The 21,433-nt window shown below is 41.7% G+C and overlaps 1 protein-coding gene across 4 annotated transcripts in view; it reads left to right on the top strand.

Moving 5' to 3' along the window:
- The window catches only part of RALGAPB (Ral GTPase activating protein non-catalytic subunit beta), a 112,021-nt gene extending 91,032 nt beyond the window's left edge, over window positions 1-20,989 (top strand). For all 4 annotated transcript variants that reach the window (XM_048819666.2, XM_075118850.1, XM_048819663.2 and 1 more), the window contains 7 exons: window positions 4,768-4,933; window positions 7,217-7,339; window positions 9,464-9,600; window positions 14,429-14,537; window positions 14,766-14,844; window positions 15,555-15,703; window positions 16,504-20,989. In XM_048819666.2, coding sequence (XP_048675623.1) covers window positions 4,768-4,933; window positions 7,217-7,339; window positions 9,464-9,600; window positions 14,429-14,537; window positions 14,766-14,844; window positions 15,555-15,703; window positions 16,504-16,697 — 957 coding nt within the window. In that variant the 3' untranslated portion in view covers window positions 16,698-20,989. The remainder of the gene's footprint in view (window positions 1-4,767; window positions 4,934-7,216; window positions 7,340-9,463; window positions 9,601-14,428; window positions 14,538-14,765; window positions 14,845-15,554; window positions 15,704-16,503) is intronic.
- The last annotated feature ends 444 nt before the right edge of the window (window positions 20,990-21,433 follow it).

Below are 21,433 nucleotides of genomic sequence, written 5' to 3'. Positions count from 1 at the left end.
AGAGGACTGCAGAGCCAAACAGCGACATCCTTGCATCTGAACTGTAGCTTGGAAACCCACTATTCTAAAAGAGAGTGTATAAATTCATCATAAGGAGACATTTTTATAGTGCCTTCCCCTCATTCCCTGTGTACTCCACACTGTACGTAGTGTAAATGTAGGTGTCTGTCACAGAACTAATTAATTTACTCCAGGCACCCTCTCCACATCTTAGAAGCTTGGAAATGTTTAGCTAACAAAATGCAGCACAACCTTGTTTATCTTAAACGCACGGGTGGAACGTATTGTTACTGTTACCTGAAGCCAGGATCATGCCACCTGACAACCTTTCAGATAAGTGATGTTTGGGTGTCGAAAGCCTGTGCAGCTGGCTTTTCCCAGGCCAGACATCTTAGTATGATAAAATAGGGCTAAGGCATGTAAGTTAAAGTACCTTATTCCTGCTGAGCCAGCTGCTCTGATCCATGCATTTTTATGGGCTTAGGCAAATAAAGATTTCTTAGTAGAAACCATAATCCTGCAGAGCTGGACAGCCTTCAGGAGCCCAACCAGCAGTCTATTATTGTGGGGTCAGTCCTGTAGACTTTGACGTCTGGTGGTAAGGTAGGAGGCCCTGAGCACATTGTTTCAGACTCTGTATTGCTGGTACCCCCAAATTATCCAAAGGTTTTGGGTATTCCCTGAGGTCTTCAGGTAATGTACTTGATTTCCTGAATCACCTAACGTGCACTAAGTCATGTGATCAAAGCCAAGTTAATAAAAAATGCACTACTGTTCCTATCTCCACAGGACTGAACGGGAGGTGAGGAACTCAGGGTATTTCCCACTTTCTAAAAGTACTGAGATTTAATTTTTATGGTGTTTGCACTGACCGTAATCACCTTAAGATCAAATGTAACCCCTTCTCCAGTGTTATCCAATGCTACCCTAGATGAGTGGCTGAGCCCTATCTGCAGAGGGACAAGATCAGAGCAAAGACCAAGTGAAGTTTATTGCCTCTGAAATGCTAGCTGGCTGACACTATCCAGTTGTTCTTACTCTCTACAGCAAGTGAAGGGAGCTCTTTGAGCTAGCTGGAGAGGGTTTTTTTTCTGTTCTTGGGGCGAATTTACCCCCTTCAAACTTGTTGCTTCTGTCAGGTTCTGAGGGAGGACAGGTAGCAGCAGCTCTGTTGGCCTTCCCTCCGGGTGAATCAGCCTTGCATCGTAAGAGGCCGGGATGGCATATAACTTATTCCTCTCTTCACCAGCTTCATTGAAATTGTCCCATGGTTTGTCTTTATGGTAGCCATATCCTCTTTTCAAATAGCACAATATAAAATTGTTTCTGTAGCCTTAGATACACATGTCCCATTTGCAGCTCTGACTCCTTCTCTGATTGCACCACTACAAGTGTTAGGCCTCATACTGTTTCCTTTCCTGGGGTGGAAACCTGTGATTCTCCCACTCCTAGATTGTGTCTTAGGCTACAGTACCCTGTGCATTAACCATGTTTGTCCAGCAGGTCCAACTGGACTCCCTCTCTACAGTTTTTCCGTTTTGGAGTGTGTAAATAGCAGTAAATCAGTGACTCCAAACAGCTTCTTAAAACAAAGTATTGTTTAATCTTAACAGTAGGAACAAAGCAGAATATAAGAGAAAAGGTTTTGAAACAACAAAGGCCTACCACATCCTCCTTATGGGGACCCTGCTAGGTGTAACTTCCCTTAGCCTCTGGAGTCTGGGTTCACCTTTCCCCTCCCTGAGAGTCTCTCTTAGTTCAGGCCAAAGTTCTCTCCTCCAGTATTTTCTGAGCCTGGTTAAACCAGTTTGGGTAACTCAGCAGGAACACTTGTGTGTGTGTGGGGGGGGGGGTAGTAATGTTAGAGTCAATAGTCCCAGGAGTTTGCTGAGGAGCAGTTATCTGGGCTGTTGTCCTCCTTCTTGCCCACATTTCTTGATCATCCTGCTATTGAATTAACCCCATATGCATACAGTAAACATTCCAATATCCCAGGTCACATGCAGTATTCATGGACTGTTACAGAACAGCTTTGAATCTATCGTAATGCACACATAGCATCTTATAGTACTGTACAACACAGCACTGTACACACGCAACAAAGTCCTTGAAAATCACTGATACAAAAACTACCCAGAAAAAACATATTGTAGCAGTGTGCTACGGGGGCAGAATAGTAAATTGAAGTAGTAATGAGCAGCATTATGTGCTGGCATATGTTAGGGGGTTGTAATCCCCTTTCTCTAAATATATTATTTAATTTTAAAATTTTATGATTCATTTTAGGCAAGTATGCAACCAGTCCAAACTGCTGAATAGAATTGAAATATTTAGGAATTGGAAATACCTACACTTTTATGTCCTCTTAAGGAAAAATTAGCTTTCACTTGAGTCTGTGTACAGCTTCTATATACCATTTCTCCCATGGATTTATAGGTACATATCAGCAATTTAAAGTGTATTCAGTACTTTTTGAAAGAAAATTATGCAGTTTGAATCATTGTGTAAGAACAGGTTCCATGAGAAATACATTGGGTAAACAGCTGCATAAAGGTACACTAAAATAGGACATTGCTGAGAAACAGTATGTTACTACATTGTTTTTCAGCGGTCGGTCTGTATCAAAAGAAATTTTTGTGTGACTATAGTCCATATGTAGTAACAGAACCATTAAAATATATGTAAAGTCTGTGTCGTTAAAACCTGATCTTCTGAGTTGCATTTGCTTGCCTAGTTGTGGTATGGAAGTAGTGTATCTGACCACCCATGTGCAAATGTGTCTACAATTCTGAAACTCTGAACAAATCTGGGGCACAGAGATAACAATGTATTACCAGATGCTACACACTTCAGACAAATAGCAGTTTTCCAACCTAACTGGTCTTGTGTCCCATCTTTATGGGCAGGGCTGTTAGTACCCGTGATCTTCTTTCGCCTTTTGGTAGAGCCTCACATGTGATGTAATTATTTATCCAGGCAAATGGAAATGGCCGCATAATAGCTATTTTTTAAAAATAGCCACATAGTTATGCTCCAGAATGTAAATTTTCCTTAAAAACATCTCTAGCCTTATTTAGAGCTCTGAAGATCAGCCTTTCTAATGTGAATGAGATCTAAACCCATTCAGCTGTGTATGCCTAAGTTTGCAGATGGCCCAGAACAATACTTCTGAGACTTGTGAACCCTCATATCAATGCAGCTGAACCATAACCAAACACTGAATGTTATCATTAACTGTCTCACTACTGACCATGTTAACAAAGCCTTCCATGTAATGTGTGTATCCATTGTTGGATAGGGTGAAATGGGGCTCTTGGGATGGGTGGGTGCAAGGAGGCTCTTACTGACACTGTAAGCACATTGTTCTGGTTGTATAGTCCCTAGCACACTGGGGCCCTGTGTGCTGGTGCTGTATGAATACTGCAGACCCTTCTTGCTCCATATTTAAAGTCCTCTCTCCCATGTCCCAGGAAGGAGAGAGAGAGATGAGCTTCATCCCCCTCCTTCTTCAGGAGACCTAACCGTCTCCTATGTGCTAAACACCACAAGTGCCTCCTACCCCTTCCTGCCTGCAAAAGCTCCACAGTCTCCTACATGCTTTTCAAAACCTCCTCCCGACCTCAGTGATACCTAAAATGCAGCTCTTTGTGCGTTCTATAAAAAACCTGTGGGACTGGGCGTGGAGGGGAGAGTAAAACTGAACTCGGACTCAAAATAACGAGACGTGGCAGAATTAGATTTTTATGTATAGTTTTGGTGGATAATATCAGTATTTATTTTTAAGCATTTGTAAAATAGATTTAAATTTTCACAGTTGCACAAAATTAAGCATTTTTAGCATTTTTGTAGTGTTTTTCTTTTTTTACATTTTCAGTTGCGGGCAATTAATGGGTGGGTTCAGCCAATAATAATTAAATGGCAGCAGACATTGAGATTCAAAAAAGTTACACCTTTATAACCATTAAAACACCCATTGTCAACATATCAAAATACACAATGTAAATATCCCTAAATCAGACAGAGTTCTCAAGCAGCATTTTTCTTGCTTTGCCTGACTGTAAATTTCAATGATCTATGGAAATATTTTTTCATCAGTTTGTGTGCATGGTGGAAGTTTACTGATTTAAAAATCTAATCCTTCCAATCCCAAGAATGAGCAAGGAACTTCATACTGATGATACAGCACAGGATCAGGAGGCGAGAGTGAAAGGGACATGTCTGTAGGTCCTGCTGCATTATTTTCAGTCTAATGTGCTGTGTAAGACATGGGGCCTTGCCTTTATATCACTGTTCAGATTTCATCCAGGTCAGCAGTGGTTAATTGGCACCAGACATCTCTGTGCCTCAGTGCTGCAATGAGATTTGCACAGAAAGACCCCAGAACTAAGTGAGGCTTTGTGTTGGCTCAGAAGTCTGTTCCTGATGCATTCATTACAGGATTAAGGCCCTGGGACCTGTGTGGAATGAGTGGGAAATGTCGGTGTTGCCCAAAACAAAGCCAACAAACTCATCAACTTGTAATTGGCTCCCTCAGTCTCAGCAAAGAGAAATGAAAGAGTCAGGGAGACTGAACTATTGTCACTCAGAGAGAGAGAGAGAGGTTCTTTAAAACCAGACTGAGGCACCTGAGTAACGTGGCCAAGGCTGTACTGCTCTAGGTATGATTAGAGGACGTTTTGTCAGCACCACATTTGCTGTATAGAAAAATTCAGTGAAAACTGCCGCCTCCAGCTCTCTGTTCATATTGTGAATTGGAATATGTTGCAGATTCTGAAGAATGTAGAGTCTTCCAGAAATGTTCAGCCACACTTCCTAGAATTCCTGCTGTCTCTTGGCTGGGCCGTAGATGTGGGAAAGCACCCTGGTTGGACTGGTCATGTTTCAACAAGTTGGTCCATTAACAGTTGCAGTGATGAAGAGGGACCTGAGCAAGGTAAGATCTGGTACTTGTTTAGTGAATTGTAACTCTGTGGCTCTTTCAGAATGCACAGGCTGTTGAAATTTCTTGCTTCGGGATGTACTAATTCCTTGGAGCACTATAAATCTTGTTTCTTTCCATATAAGTCTGCCTACATTTGCTAATATTTGGTGTACAGCTTTTATTATACCCAAGACTTTTTTTTTTCTTTTTAATTATGCTATTTATTTAAAGTTAAGTCTGAAGTGCACAAACCTGAAGTACAGAACAATAATGTTCTTGTGTACAGTTGGGAGGAGATATTGAGTCAGGTCAATTCTGCATCCATGCCTGTTCCATATTTTAATTAACAATATGGAGGGTGGAGTTTAATGTGATGTGATACAAGCAAATATTCAGATAGAATCAGAGGTTTGACATGTGTCTCAGTGCACAGGATGTACTGTGCGACTTGAGAAACTGACTGTAAATATATTAAATTGAGATTTGATCAAGATAAACTTAAAAGCAGTTCATATAGAAAGGAATAGCAAAAATATAGACTAGGGTAATATTGGCTACTCAGAAGTACCATATAGGAGTGTCAAACTCGTTATAACGAGAGGATCGGATTCCATGTTTAATTATGGTCCATTGGCCAGGATATAAATTCAGGACTTCATACTCCCTTAGTTCCCACACTGCTGTCAGTGGGTGTTTGAAGAGAGAGCACTAGGAGAATGCAGCCTATATGTATCAGAGGAACAGCCGTGTTAGTCTGTATTCGCAAAAAGAAAAGGAGTACTTGTGGCACCTTAGAGACTAACCAATTTATTTGAGCATGAGCTTTCGTGAGCTACAGCTCACTTCATCAGATGTTTACCGTGGAAACTGCAGCAGACTTTATATACACACAGAGAATATGAAACAATACCTCCTCCCACCCCACTGTCCTGCTGGTAAGCTTTACCAGCAGGACAGTGGGGTGGGAGGAGGTATTGTTTCATATTCTCTGTGTGTATATAAAGTCTGCTGCAGTTTCCAGGGGTGGGAGGAGGTATTGTTTCATATTCTCTGTGTGTATATAAAGTCTGCTGCAGTTTCCACGGTAAACATCTGATGAAGTGAGCTGTAGCTCACGAAAGCTCATGCTCAAATAAATTGGTTAGTCTCTAAGGTGCCACAAGTACTCCTTTTCTTTTAGCCTATATGTAGTAATTATGTTTAATATTTAGTCCCTTATTGTAACATTCAGTATCATTCAGTGAAAAAATTGCTGCCTTTAGGCCACTGCTATTGCTGCCCTCTCTCTCCTCCTCTTTTTTTCTTCCTTTTCCTTTCTTTGTGAGAGTTCTTTGTTCTTCATTCTGCTTTTCTTCCTAGCAGCAACTCTCACTTCCCTGCTGGCTTCATTCCCATCCATTTTCCTGTTCTGTCAGCTCAAATGGTCAGCAATGCAGTGTGGAGGCTGACGTATTCTTGGGCTTTAGTGTTGGTGCTCCAATGAGATGATTGGGGAACGTGGCAGTTCACACCCCTCAGAGATATTGTATCAGGCTATCCAGAGACTTTGGTAGACATCGGTGTGCTGGTTTACACTTGGTTCACCTTTGGAAGGTTTTCTTTGCAACTGTGATGGCTCAGACCATTTCTTTAAATGTAAAGGCAAGATTCTGGGGAGCCTAAATGTCATGAGAGCCACAAATATATCATCCAGGCTGGATCTGGTCTGTGGTCTATATGTCTGACAGCCCTGGTACAGAGTTTAGATGAGTTGATAACTGAGTGGCCAACCATGCAGTGTTGCAAAAAGGCTAGTATTTTTATTGGGCTGTAGTAATAGCAGTATCAAACAAGTGAGGAAACTATTCTGCTCTGACTAGGCCATAGTTGGAATCTTGAATTCCAGTTTCGCCACCACATTTCAGTCAATAGAGATAAATTGGAGACCACCAGAGGAAAGCTATTAATGATGAAATGAGTGGGCAGGTTTAGAGAGCTGAGGGCATTCATTCAGGGGAGGAAACATAGCTGTCCACAAATATCTGAGGGGAGACTGCAATATGGCCAGGGATTAATTGTACTCTTAGTAAGCAAGTACGGAAGGGGATAAGTAGGCAATTTTAAAGATTGCCATGGCTGTGGTTGTTGCATGGTAATAACTAGATTTGAGTGTGCACTTCGGCTTTCATCTTAACTTCTTTCTTTTACTCCTTTACCCCAGGTGAGTCCTGGTGCTTGCAAGTCCTTTACTGGTGAAGTGCATAAGGAGTTGTGAATCTCTTTCTTTTGGCTTAACTTTTGTTTCTTCCTTCTCAGATGAAATTGTTTCTTCAGAAGACACTGGACCGAGCATATTCAATGGGCAGAAGAAGGTTCTGTATTATGCTGATGCCCTTACAGAAATAGCATTCGTTGTTCCCTCCCCAGTGGAGTCCTTAAGTAAGATCACTGTATACATGCCATGTGTGTTTTTAAAAACACTTTGTTTACATAGCTCTTCTTTGACCCAGGCCTGTGTTAACAGAGATAATTTAATATTTATGTTACTGGCGCACCCAGAGGCCCCAGTTAGAAACACAGCCCCAAATACAGATTCTTCACTAAATAAATGGGGGGGAAGGATCAAATCAGCAGTGTCAGTTGTAAGTGATTTGTTACAAAATTGGTTCCTAAAATGTATAATAAAAAGAAAAATCCTGATGTGGCAATATCATCTATTTTCCCACTCCTTCGTATGATGGAGCCCAAGCCTTGAGCGGCCAGTCAGGTTTTCACTGCAGGAGTGCAGTCTCCTGAGCTTGTCGTAGAATAGGGGATGGCAGCCCCTGCACCGCGGCTGTGATTCCAATATGCACCTGTCTGCTGAGCTCGTGAGTTCAGAGCAGCTCTGCAGGCAGTGGATTGCTTTGGGGGGGGGGTTTCTTGGATAATGTGCCCCTAGGACGCGCCTGGAGAAATACCTGCTTAATTATGCGCTCCAAGAATTAGAGCATTTGCTAACCCTTTACCCCAAAATATGCAATGGAGTCGCTCTTGGATCAAAGGGTGGTTGTGCTGTTGTCTGCACTGCCAGATGTCCCTCCCCTCCCCTCCCCTCCCCTCCCCTGAACACACCTTGTCTCTTAGCTCCTGTTGGCCCAATCTCCAGCTTCTCTCTCTCGGGGGTCCCTTTAGATCTCTCCTCCAGTCTGTTGTTCCCACTCCACCGGAGCATGCATACATACGCATGCTCTTCCCTCTCCACCCAAACCTTCCTCCCCATGCTCTGCTAACTACAGTTTCACTTAATCCAGCTGCCACACCAACCAACCCTGCCCATTCCATCCAGCTGTTTCTCTGCTGCGCCCCAGTACCCAGATGAAATCTCAGATGAATTCAGAAATGAGAGAATGCTAGACTTGGAGGGTGAGAAATCGTACTGCATAGGAAACATGAAACCTAATGGGACATTGTCAAAAGCAGACCCCCCCCATGCCTAGTGATCTTAGCTTCTCTCAGTTTCTAGAGCTCCCAGACTCACTGGCAGGGCATTCTCTGAGAGGGGCCCTGAATTTTAGAGCTCACGCTAATTCACCACCCTCAGAATCCTAAATAGGTAGGTCTCTTGACCTTCAGGTCTCACTGGAAATCTAGTATTTTGAGATTTATATAAGTATATGGATAGGCACTAACTCTGTTTTATGTAAATGTAAATAAATAGTGAAAGAAAATCCTGTATGTGTTGCAAATACAATTTGCAGTGTTAGAACAAAAGGTGGCAAACCGACTGCTAGCTTTGGTCAAGTATCACTTACGTTTTGCTGACCAAAGTTTTGAATGTGGTGAATGGTCTTCTCTTTACCATCTGGGAGATGGACTCTTGCCACACATGGCTGTTGAAAAATGGAGGAGGGGGGAAGAGAGTGCTTGGATCTGTTGTTAACTAGGATTGTCAAGGTCTCCTGTTTTGTGAAGGCAAAGGGCCAGTCAGTTTAGAGTCTGCTCAAGATACCATCTTTCCTGATGTCAAGCGTGGTCTACTTCCTCCTTGTCTAGAAAACTGCCAAGGAAAAGGGTGGATGATCAGGTTAGCAGTGACTGGCTAACTTTACTGTCCTCTAGTTTCCTACAGTTTCTTTGTCCCTTATCAGTCTGGCTTGAGACTTGAGCATAACTTCAAGACTGCAGAGAAATCTATGGTTGTTGATTACCTCCTAATGAAGGACAAGGGTCATGTGTCATGGTAGTCTTATTAGATTATTCAACAGCCTTTGTTTCTGTTGACTGAAGTGTTGACTCTGTGGAACTGGCTGGGGTTACTAGCTTAATGACACACTGGCTAGAGGGCTCTGTAAAAGGCAAGTGCTTCTTTGAAACAAGCTTTTGATATTTTTCTCTTATCATTCTTCTGCACACCCTTGGTTGGATTTGGAATGTTTTTTCCCCACCCTGTCCCATTTTTAGCAATATGTGTAGCATTGCTGTGTACTCTGAGTAATCATGGGCATATTTAACTTCAGAATCTTAAACTTCACCTTTTTTGCCAGAAGGAAAACATTCTTTCCTCTTCCTTTTGGCTTTCAGCTGATTCATTGGAAAGCAATGTCTCAGACCAAGAAAGTGACTCTAACATGGATCTTCTGCCTGGGATACTAAAGCAGCCATCTCTGACACTTGAACTCTTCCCCAATCATACAGACAATCTCAATTCCTCGCAGCGGGTAAGGCAACATATCATTTGCAGCAAAGGGCTGTATTGTGTGCAAATTGTTGTGTTTCTACAGCAAATACAGTAGATGTTTATAGCACTGATATTTGTAATCCAGCTTTTTAGTATTTGAAACTCTTCATCAATAGGCCTTAGTGATTATTAACAGCAATCTGGAGTCTCTGTTCTGATTTTGTTGATGCCCACAGTTGCAATAGCAGTAGGAGATTGCTGTGTCATAGTATTTATATACATATTTAAAATCCTACGGTTAGATTAAATATTCTAACCCTTGGTCTACATCCCAAACTCATGAAACATGTCCAAAGAAAACTGGCATGTCGTACTTATGAAACCGGTTAGAATCTAACACATATTGTAGAAATTCAGAATGGACCAGTATGTATTGAAATTGCAAAGTTTTCCCACCTGCTCTGTTTAAAATCCCATGTTAGTTACAGTACATGTGTAAAGTTCAAGGTGCTGAGTCCTGCAGCAGCAGCTGAAATTACAAGCATGGAAGAGTTCTGTTTATGGTGGGTACAGAACCAATCCTGTCATAACTTTGTAAGTGAAGGATTTGTAGAAACTACACATTTCTTATATGAAACATTGGCCCAAAGTCTAAACGTGTTGTGACAAAGTTCCTCCTCTACCTTGGTGGGTCTTGCGCTTTTTGGCGGATTTGCTCACCTTGGAGCTTCACAGCAGCCCTCAGTTTGGTCGTTTTCATGAACCCACAGTCCAGGTCAACTCCTCCTGTGTCTGACCATGAGTTGGGAGGTTTGGGGGGAACCCAGGCCCGCCCTCTACTCCGGGTTCCAGCCCAGGGCCCTGTGGAATGCAGCTGTCTAGAGTGCCTCCTGGAACAGCTGTGTGACAGCTACAACTCCCTGGGCTACTTCCCCATGGCCTCTTCCCAACACCTCTTTTATCCTCACCATAGGACCTTCCTCCTTGTGTCTGATAATGCTTGTACTCCTCAGTCCTCTAACAGTCTGCGTTCTCACTCTCAGCTCCTATTGCCTCTTGCTCCCAGCTCCTCACACACACACCACAAACTGAAGTGAGCTCCTTTTTAAACCCAGGTGCCCTAATTAGCCTGCTTTAATTGATTCTAGCAGCTTCTTGATTGGCTGCAGGTGTTCTAATTGGCCTGTCATCTTAATTGTCTCCAGAAGGTTCCTGATTGTTCTGGAACCTTCCCTGTTACCTTACCCAGGGAAAAGGGACCTACTTAGCCTGGGGCTAATATATTTGCCTTCTGTTACTCTCCTGTAGCCATCTGGCCCAACCTTGTCACAGTACATTCAGTTACTGATTTGAGACCTTAAACATTTTAAACAAAATTTCTTGATTCTGCTTTAAGGTATATATTGCATTAGCTGATAAAACATATGATGTAACTAATTGCAATTGCCTTCCATGTATATTTGTCTGCAAAGAACCTTTCTTTATGTAAGGCAGTAGCATATGAAACTTCCATCTTTAAACTGGTCTGACTTCAGTGGTCCCTTAGGTCTCTAGTTCCCTGAGTCAATGAGAAGCACGGGGACTTCAATCTGACATGTTTATCCACTTAAAAACAAATGCCTGCTAAACATGCCGCTTTGTGAGTACCTCATACAGAGAGCCTGTTGTCGCTGCAGTAACTAAAGCCTAGAAGCAGATGCAATTCTTCCTTGCCCTTTGGAGGCTGGTCATCGCAGGGGGAATTAGGGCAATATGAGGAGGAAGAATATGTCCTTCCTAATGAGTAGAGCTGTATAATTATTCTGATCCTGGAGTTAGGAAATTTCCACATTTGTCATCATTCCACACACAACCAGAATGGGAGGGGATGGGGACAGGCAATTTTTTTACCCCAACTGTACTAGTTGTTGTCAGTGTGTCAATTCTGTCCGGATCCAGTCGCCTTAGTTTATGAGAACTGACAAGGTAACAGGCTAGAAGCTTAGGTAAGTGATTGTTACATTTATTGCAGCATATATTCCAGGGCACAAGACTTGGCCAAACTGGAGCTTAGGTAGAGACAGTAAGCAAACATTATAGTTTGTGTTTTTAAAACCATTAGAAAGCCTGGACATTCTAAGTTAGGGTTAAATTTTGTGTTTTTCTGACCCTAAACCCCCAGTTCTCTTCAGATGACATTGCATCTCCTCAAGGACTCTTGAATTTGACAAGTTTTGAAGTTTCCTGACTGACCATTTTTGAGAGATAATGTGACCAAAAACATTATTTTCAAAAATGTGATCTGTCTTCTAAATCTCCAAATATCACAAACAGCCTGAAAACTTTGAAAATAAAAGCACATGTTTCTTGGCTAAAGACAGCATGTGCAAACTTTCAGGTCCAATTAACCTTTTAAAGGTATTTGAAGGGGAGGACTAGAATCAAAATGCGCTTCATAAAGCCCAGAGCCAGTAAACTGATCCATGTAGATAATAGAACCCCATTGAAGTCAGTAGAGCTTTTTGTGGCTGCAAGGGTCTGCCTGTCTGCCCACCCGCACAGATCAGATTGCAGCAGTGGGCCCTGAACTAGCTGCAACCATAACTATGGAGAGATGTCTGAATGCTATGACCAGGGACAGTCGATCTCTGGCAAGATTATTCCTGACATTGTCTGTTCTGCATGGCACTATCTGCTTTTAGAGTCTCATACCCCAAACCCTGAATGATGAGGGTCCATTGATCAGTATTGTCTTGATGCTGCTGGATGTATTTCTATAGAAAATCACTAACCCCTGCCTACCACAATGAGGGATCAACATCTGCCTAATATTACTGTCTAAAAATAATAGGGTAAAAGTAGTGTTCGTATGGTCAGTTATCCAAATTAGTGAGACGGAGAAGACTTTTTTTGCATGTTTTTTCACTTGCAGCCTTATTACGATAGAATATCCTTTCAAATGAAGGATCACCAAGATGTGTCAGGTTTATCCAACTTCATTAGAACAGGATAATTCTGGTACAATCAGCAGTGGTAAGATTAATGTTGACAACTAGGCAATTATATCTACTAGGCTGTGTATTGATGCAGTGACTGAATACAAATATCTCAAACCACTGAGAAATAGCTGCCAAGGAGCTACTTCCCAGTGGCTGGTCACAAACAAGTGTAGGTCGTATGACATCCAGAGTGTGGCACATGATAGGAGAGGGAAATGTGAAAGACTAGCTTGGTGCCAAGACCTCCTGGTGATCTTGACCTAGATGCTTATTGTATGAATCCATGGAATAGGCCCATTTTACTGCCTTCTCTCCTTGGTGATCTCAGTGTAATATTGCAGCTGTACTACCAGCTGCTCCAAGTATGATGAGAACTCTGCCGCCTCCTCCAGCTCATGTGTCTGCAGATTCCAGGCTGTTGCTATCTCCATTTACATTTGGATGACTGCCTTCAGGAACCTGAAGGGCTAGATACTCTTACATAAAAACATTGTTTCCCTAAGAAACACAATTGGCAGGTAACCCTGGGGAGAGCGCACACACACACCCACCCACACACACATGCACCCCGAATTGATGGAATTTTCCAACTGGCTGCCTTATGTTTTCCTTGCTCATAACTTAGTTCAGAACAAAATCTCTTCTAATGTCCAAAGCACTCAATGGCCAATGACCTCTGGGCACCCAACTTCCCTTGAAAGTCCATGGGAGTTGCAAGTCCAATTGCCTTTTATGCGTTTGAAAATATCTCCCTCCACTGTTACAGGACTGTGTGTGTGTCTGTTTGAAAGGTTAAAATAAAACCATTTGGGTTTGATAGGCGAGAGGTGTCAAACTTTTTTTAACAGGTGTGAAATATTTTTCATATCACTCCTTTGCCTTCCTAGCACCTTTCATTATAGGATCTTAAAGTATCTTAAAAACCTTGAATCTGACTGTCTCTGAGCAATGCCCTTGCACAGTGGAATCAATGAGGCACTTGAGCGAGTGGCACACCAGTAAGAGAACTAAAAAGGTCTGATGCCCATTCCCTGGCTCTTCCTTCCTTCCTCCACACTTCTGTGGTCATACTCTAGTGACTAAAATAAGTTTGACTGCCTTTTGCTCCCATTAGCACTGCCAATCCCCTGTAGCTATGGGAAAAGGAGCTGGATTCTGCTGTACACATCATCCCCAGCATTCTGAGCTGCGTTCCCATTGCAGCATCAGATTCTACCTTAAGTTACTTACAGCTGTGTCTGTTTTCAGTGGGGCTGATAATGTGTAAACTGATGGCAGAATCTTTGATTTTTGTGAGCCAGAAAGAACTCTGGTCAGCTTTCAATTCCAGAATGAGTTTGCAATATAGGGAATTAAGAAAAATCTTTTTATTTGTTAACTGAGCAAATTTGCTGTGGAGTCGTTGAGACAAGAAAGATACAATACCCCATTGCCGTTTTCAGAGCAGCATCATAGCTTGTGGGCTGCAAAGAATGATGTGTAGGCTTCCATAATAGCACAGGAGTATGTCACAGTGTTTATATGCATGAACCAGGATGTTAGTTCAACCAGTTGAACTCAGACAATAGCAACAAAGTAAATGGAGAGATGTTCATCAACAGATTTCAGTGTTAACCTCCCAAGCAATAAAAATAAGTGTTATAAACCAAGTGTGAAAAACCCCCCAAATCACGGCTTATAATAGGCTGAAAACTACCCTGAAAGCTGTAGCCTAAACAACAGCAGCTCCATCTTGTGGCTGTCACATGTGCTTCCTAGTGGTGCACCTCTGGTCTCTCTGATGTCCAAAAATGTCTTAAGAGTGACTACAGTATTGTTGCTTGTTTAAATGTTTAATTTAATTTTCATTGTTTTGTAAATGCCACTGTACTCTACTCGTCTTCAAAACAGCTCAGTCCTACTTCCAGATCAAAGAAGTTGCCTCAGGGCCGGACCATTCCACCAATGGGACCTGAAACCAAGGTGTCTGTGGTCTGGGTTGAACGTTATGATGATATAGGTGTGTAGAACTTCTGCTTTTTATAATGAATTAATGTAATAACAGGGCCAGTAACTGAGTTGTATGTGAAATATTTTATTAAATAGAATTTTGTTTTTAGGTAAATAGTAGATTGTGATTTACCACTGTAGTTTGCATTTAAATTATCTAAACTTAGTTGTTTTGATTTCTGTCTAAATTTGTATAAGTGAATACTTAACCTGTACTGTAAACCTCTTTTTCTTCCAGAAAACTTTCCCCTCTCTGATCTGGTTTCTGAGACCAGCACTGGTGTAGAAACTACATCAAATAGTAGCACTTCCCTAAGGTATGACTTCGAATTTCTTTTCATTACAATTTTTCTACTTTTTGCGAGCAATCGCTTATGTGGGGCTTCAAAATAGTTCCTGACTGGCTACATTAGCTTTGTTCAGTTTTCTTAAGACAGCTGCATGAGAACGACGTCAAAGATGCGGTCTTGTTCAGAATGATTCAGTGAGGTTCTTCACGTGGTTTTTCAGTCTTCCTTTTTCTCTGGCCACTAATGAAAGGACTCTTCTGTTGCAGGGGTTAGACTATGAGGCTGGGAATCAGACAATTTGGGGTTTTCTCTCTGGCTGTGTGACCAGCCACCGAACCCTCTCGACTTCTGTTTTACTCACTTATAAAATGGCTTAAAACTTATTAAATTGGTGTCTGCAGCACTTTGGAATCTTGTCACAGAAGGAGATCTCTAAACGCTGCATTCTAGGTGATCCCACCATTCTTAAGTACAGATCACAGGACAGTAGAAACTCTTATTGGCCAGGCTCACGGGCACCTTTTTGCTGGCGTCCTAAAAGGTTGTGACACTTTCAGCAGCTATGTGGTGTACAATGTGATTGACCATCTCGCACAAAGAAAAGCTTGTTTTATTTACCGACCATTTCTGAGTGTTCTTGCTAAGCACATTGTCTCCTTTCCCCTTCCCTTAAATGTTCTCTCAAAATACTGTCTCTGTGTTACTAATTTAACAAGTGGTTTGGTTTTTTTCTTTAGATCAACCACTCCTGAAAGAGAAGTTCCTGTGGTTTTCATCCATCCCTTAAACACTGGGTTATTCAGGATAAAAGTGCAAGGCGCTACTGGGAAATTCAACATGGTCATCCCCCTGGTGGATGGAATGATAGTTAGTAGGAGAGCTCTTGGTAAGTTCTGTTTTGTGAAAGGGTGTATGTGGGAACCTAGTAGTGCCTTTGCTATCTGACTGTTCAATCATCTTTCTTTTAAATCTTCAAATATCACAAACAGCCTGAAAACTTTGAAAATAAAATGATGATTTTAGCCACTTCTCCTCCCACTGGGGCTCCCCCATGGTGGGGGAATCGCCAGGTAGAGAAAAGCAGTCAGTCCCTCCCTCGCTTTGTGCCTCTGGGGTGGGGTGGCCCAGAGAACTTGGCCTTAACAGACTTAAGTTTTACACACTCGAGTACTTTCATTCTCTGCACTGCCATGCGAGAGAGCTGGGCAGGATTGCAGCTCCCCGTGACTCCCAGGTGGGCCAACATGCTGTAGAGGTGGTGCATTCAGCCCCTTGGGACTGGGAGAGCGGGGCAGGCAGTATGTTCCCTCACTCGGGGTGGCTGAGACTCCGTTTACGAACCACTCTCTTTTGCTGGCCAGTCAAGGAATAGCAGATGTGGCCCTTCATGCAGTCCCTGCTTCAGCCAAACGAGGAGCCCAACAGGCAATCTCTAAAGCATTACATTGAAAATTTGCTTTTAAAATAATGTTTAATAACAAAGGGGCCTCTTGGTGGTGGAAAGTTGTGATTCCTCACTAGCTACCCTTTAACAAGGGTCACTGACCCAGAGCACTGACAACAGTTGCCATTGGGCTCTAGCTGGGACAGAGCCCGGATTGAAATATCCGTCCTCTAGCTGGGAAAGCAGAGGAGAAGAACTGGGATTGATTTTGTTTAAACTTAACACTGCTTTTTCTCTTTCAGGTTTCTTAGTGAGACAAACCATAATAAATATTTGTCGGAGAAAGAGGCTGGAAAGTGATTCATACAATCCTCCACATGTCCGCCGAAAACAGAAAATAGCTGACATTGTCAATAAATACAGAAACAAGCAGCTGGAGCCAGAGTTTTATACCTCACTTTTCCAGGAGGTTGGGCTCAAGAACTGCAATCCCTAGACCACTATCCTTCCAGGACAATTAGATCAGAGCTTGGTGGCTACAGTAATCGAAACAATTAGACAACCAAAAAAACCCAAACCACCCTGCAAAAAATCTCCCCCTCAGTCCTCCAGAGTAGAGAGAAATGACTCAGTGGATACCATGCAGGAGGAGTCAGGAATGAATAGGCTCCCAACCTTCAACATCCTAATAAGACCACATCTTTGAACGGAACTCCATGTCCCCTGCACAAGAGGAGGCAGAAATTATACCACTTTCACCATTTAAACATTTTCCCATTCTGTTAGAAAAAATATAGCAAGTATGTCTGAGAGAGGCTTGAATACAGCCCTGATAGCCTCCCATGTTCACAGAAAATGACGGGTTCCAGGCATAGGTTCAGGAACTAACAGCTGGGGCTTCCTTCCTCGCTGCTCCAGGAGATTCGGTTCAAGAACTGATCATGAGACCCATTCCTTACAAGACATGAAATCAAGAACATGGTAGCTGGGATATTAACTTACCTTGCCTGCTCACCCACCCTCAACCAACCACTGCATTCCTCACCAGTCCTCCTGGATACTCAAAACAACATCTCTTAGCACAACCTTCATTCTCACCTAATTAGAGGAAAGAACAAATAAATATCTCATCCAGTGAGAAGGACACACCTCCATCTCTGCATAGGGGGATGGAAAATGAAATACAAATAAACCTGGCCCCCACATCTGAATGAAAGTTGTCTAAATGCTCACATGCACAAAAGAAGAAAGGAACAGAGTCATCTTCCCTTCACACCTGCTGGGGAAGAGAGACCCCATCTCGGAGCATTAACCATCCACCGTAAGGAGTTAAATAGAAGTTCTTAAAAATACCTCCAAACTCAATAGAAGAGACTTCTTTGACGGAGCGCATTCAACTTCTATAACAAGCTGAAGGAGAAAAAGGTTAGTTCATAAACATCAAGTCACAAAATCCATAGCTGAAGTGCTGTGATTCCATAGTTACCTCTCAATAAATTCCAGAATTACTGCTGGTGTTCGGCATGACTGAGTTTTATGCATATTTACACTTATACCAGGTATACACAGAAAACCTGAGATTACCTTACTTTCAAGAATTTTTTTCTACTAGATAACCGAGTTGTCTTGCACTTGTGTATAAACAAAGCTAAGGCATTACAGTCTGTTGCAAAATGTCACTTGGTTTTAATACAATTTGGTTTTATGCCGCTAACTAAATAACCCATTTTAATGGTTAAATTGCCTGCTTGCTTACCATCAGATCAAAAAATGACACTCTCCAGAAAGACTGTTTAGATAGCTGTATGTACAAGGACTGTTACCAGGAACCATATTTCTGAGTGTGGTCCAGAACATTTGCTTTACTGTTGCTGAAATGGGAGAAGAGATTTGGGGGCTTGCCCATTAAAGAATGTTTAACTCTTTGATATTTGTGCAGGTGTCAGACTGCTCCTCAAACTGTTAAACTATGCCCTAAAGAACAATCACCCTGCTGAATGTGCTTTCTCTTCCACTCTGGGATGATCCAGGCTACCACAGCCCCTTTGTAGTGACTATTACACATCTAGCTCATAATTCAACATAAAATACTATAAAGACACTGTGCTTTTAGCTTGTTCATCTCAAGTAGTGGCTACTGTTTCTGAAAGTGCTTTCCTTTCCTAAGGACTGATGAAAGTGGCCAGTTGCCTTTTACAGCAAGGAGAGGGTTTGTAAGCTCTAAACTCCTCTATTGCCTCATTTTAGTGAGCACAGGTCAAACGTTTTCTTCAGAACCGTAGACCCTCCCTTTTCTGTGTCCTAACCTCACCGTTAAATATGCATATTTTAGTCCCAAGTAAAACAGGCCTGTAGCATGAAATGTGGATTATGAAAAGACATTCAGAGACTTTTAATGCAAATCACAATAAGTTTTGATATTTATTTAACTTTTCTATTTTTGAAAGTTACTTTTTGCAACAGTTCTGACTTCAAAACAGGCTTAGTAAGGAAAGTATTTCATCGCACAATATTAATGTAACAAGAAGTGGTCTTTTACAAAGAATAAATTGAAAAAGTGCCCTAAAAATCCACCTGAAAGAACTTTTGAGGCTGTGACAAAGGGGGGGTTGGGTGATGGAGTGTGCTCCTTACAGTGGGCTAGCATACTAGTCACTCACCTCTGGGAATTTGGGTTCAAATCCAGGTGGATCACAAGTGAAAAATGAGACCACAAAGAAACACTGCAAACGTTTGCGTGATTGCTTGTCCTTGCTTGTCCTGCCATGCCCAGGATTCAAATAGCAAAGGGGTTGCTGCAGGTCGGACATGAAGTCCAGTGGTAGAGCTGTAGAGGGAAGCTTGTGTAGCATCTTGCCAATGCTCGTTCAGTGCATGAGCACTAAATTTACCCACAGTCTTTATGTACCTATTGATCTAATATGACCAAACACATTTAGTCCACGGATTAAATGGCATGACCAGTGTATGTATACTGAAGTGGTGTAATAAACATGTTGAGCAATCAAATGTCTGCACATTATCAAGAACTGTTTTTAAAAAACAAACCACCATATATGTTTGACCAATGTAAGAATAGTCTAGATAAAGCCAGTAGTTCACATATAGACTAATGAGCTGCAAAAGACCTCAGTCTGTCCGTTATTCAGGCCTGAATAAGAGTCTGAAACATCAAGACAGCTGTACTGAGAGGGACATGGGTATTTTTTGTGATGTTCAGTCCAAGAAAGCCAAATAGTCTTCACGTTTTACTTTTAGAAAGATTAAAGATCTGCTGTTGGGTGAAGACCATTTCATGGTTTATTTTTGAGTCTCTAAGGTCAACTGAGACATGAGCATACCCGTATCACTGCTGTATTTATCCAGAGCCTGGGCAACAGAGCTTTATACCTTACTGACACAATCTTAATTTGGTTTTACAATTGGCTGTTTAACACGTCACCACGTGACTGTTACAGCTTGGCCATTAATGGTTTTTCACTTGTCTGAAATAGTGAGAAGGGTAGAACTTCTAGAGAAACACCGTCCAATATAAAACTATAGTGATTACACAAATACATAACTACTCCTTAGTAGATCCAGCATATCACCCTGAGTATTTACCACCAAATTGTTAGACCACATAAGAGAGATTTGACTTGGCCATGCTTAAAGGAACACTGGCAGATTAAAAATCCAGATTTCCTCACATGTTTCTAACAACACCATACATTATTACAACTGAAAATTAACCCCCTCCCCTCCGCACACACAAAATTTTCTTAACGCTTACATGGCTTACTTACTACTTGCATTTCATTCTTGCTAGACAACATATTGACTGTTTCACTTGCGTATAGTTTATTTTCAGTCTAGTCTCAGGCACCAGGATAGCACTACAATATTTGGGTTACAAACATTACACAGGTCTCAATTTAAATATTCCTTTTTTCCCTTTTTATATCCTGAAAACATTCTATTTGGGGTTTGTAAAAATGTTTAAACTGAGAGTATCCCTTTAATGATAAATTATTTCAATAGAATTTGAGAAAAGGTAACATACTGTCATCTTGTTAGCATTTCTGTCTTAGAGTTGCAATAATTTTAGGATCTTACATCTCATTTAAAGAGTTATAAAGTATCTTTGTAAAAAGTACTAAGGGTATTACAAATTTACAGCAAATGAATGGGAAAATCCATGTCAGTGAAAGATTAGATACCTTTGTGGACAGCATCCTCAGAGAAATTGTAGGAAGCGAAGCTAGTCCTTTGTAGCCTAACTAATCGAACCACTGGCTTCACAACAGATAGCTGTGTATTTCTCTCATGCAGTGTTCTGGATGTTTAGCCTGAAGGATAGCAAACTAAATTTGACTTTTAATGGTGAGAAAAAGTTAGATATGATTCAATGATCACACCGTTTAAAGGTTGATGTTTTTGAAGGAACCAAACGTATACTGTTTCCACACTGGGTTTTAGCAGGACTGGTTTGAAATGCGATTGCCAGGTATCATGTGCTTAAAATCATGTACACTTTGTGTGAACTTCTGTATGTTGCCAAGACATGATCTTTTTGTTTCTATTGTATTTTTCTGTAAATATTACTGGCGCTAAGTTGTAAAGTAAAGGCAAACTGTAAATATGAAGATGTGAACTATGTTCCCTTGTCTCTAGTACTTTATCTCTTATTTGTTTAGGGAAGGCACAAAGGCTTGTATGTATTTAGGCCAATTATTTGTCCAGAAGAAACACATCAAATATTGAATGTAACACAATTAGTCCAATAAATTTTAAAGAAATTCTTATCTAGTACCTGAGTGGTGTTCAATTTGTGAGCACGTTTTTGTCCAAGCCAACACATTCACCCAACATGCCACGGTCAGCATTAATTAATGGAGGTACTGAAATAGCTGCTCTGTAGCTTAGCTCTGGTTACAGTGCACAGGCTTGGCTTTAAGTAAACCAAGATCCCGCAAGCCACAATCTAGGGAGGTAGTGCCTCACAAACGTACAGTAATTTGTGCTCACTACAACCCTGTTACACACAGGGAACTGCTGTTCGGAAAGGCAAAGTGTCACGTGGTCTCTATGGCAGAGTCTGCAATAAAGTCCAGATGTATTGACTTAACCACAGGGCCAGCCTTGCTCTGTGTCATGATGCCACAACCTAAAAAGCCTTGTCCCTGGAAGCAATTCAAGTCAGTCCAAGGGAGATACCACCAGGTACTGCATTCCTGCTGAAATGACACTTGG

Source organism: Caretta caretta, chromosome 13 (genome assembly GCF_965140235.1).
Source record: "Caretta caretta isolate rCarCar2 chromosome 13, rCarCar1.hap1, whole genome shotgun sequence".
NCBI lineage: Eukaryota > Metazoa > Chordata > Testudines > Cheloniidae > Caretta > Caretta caretta.
This window is presented reverse-complemented; position numbering and strand designations above follow the sequence as displayed.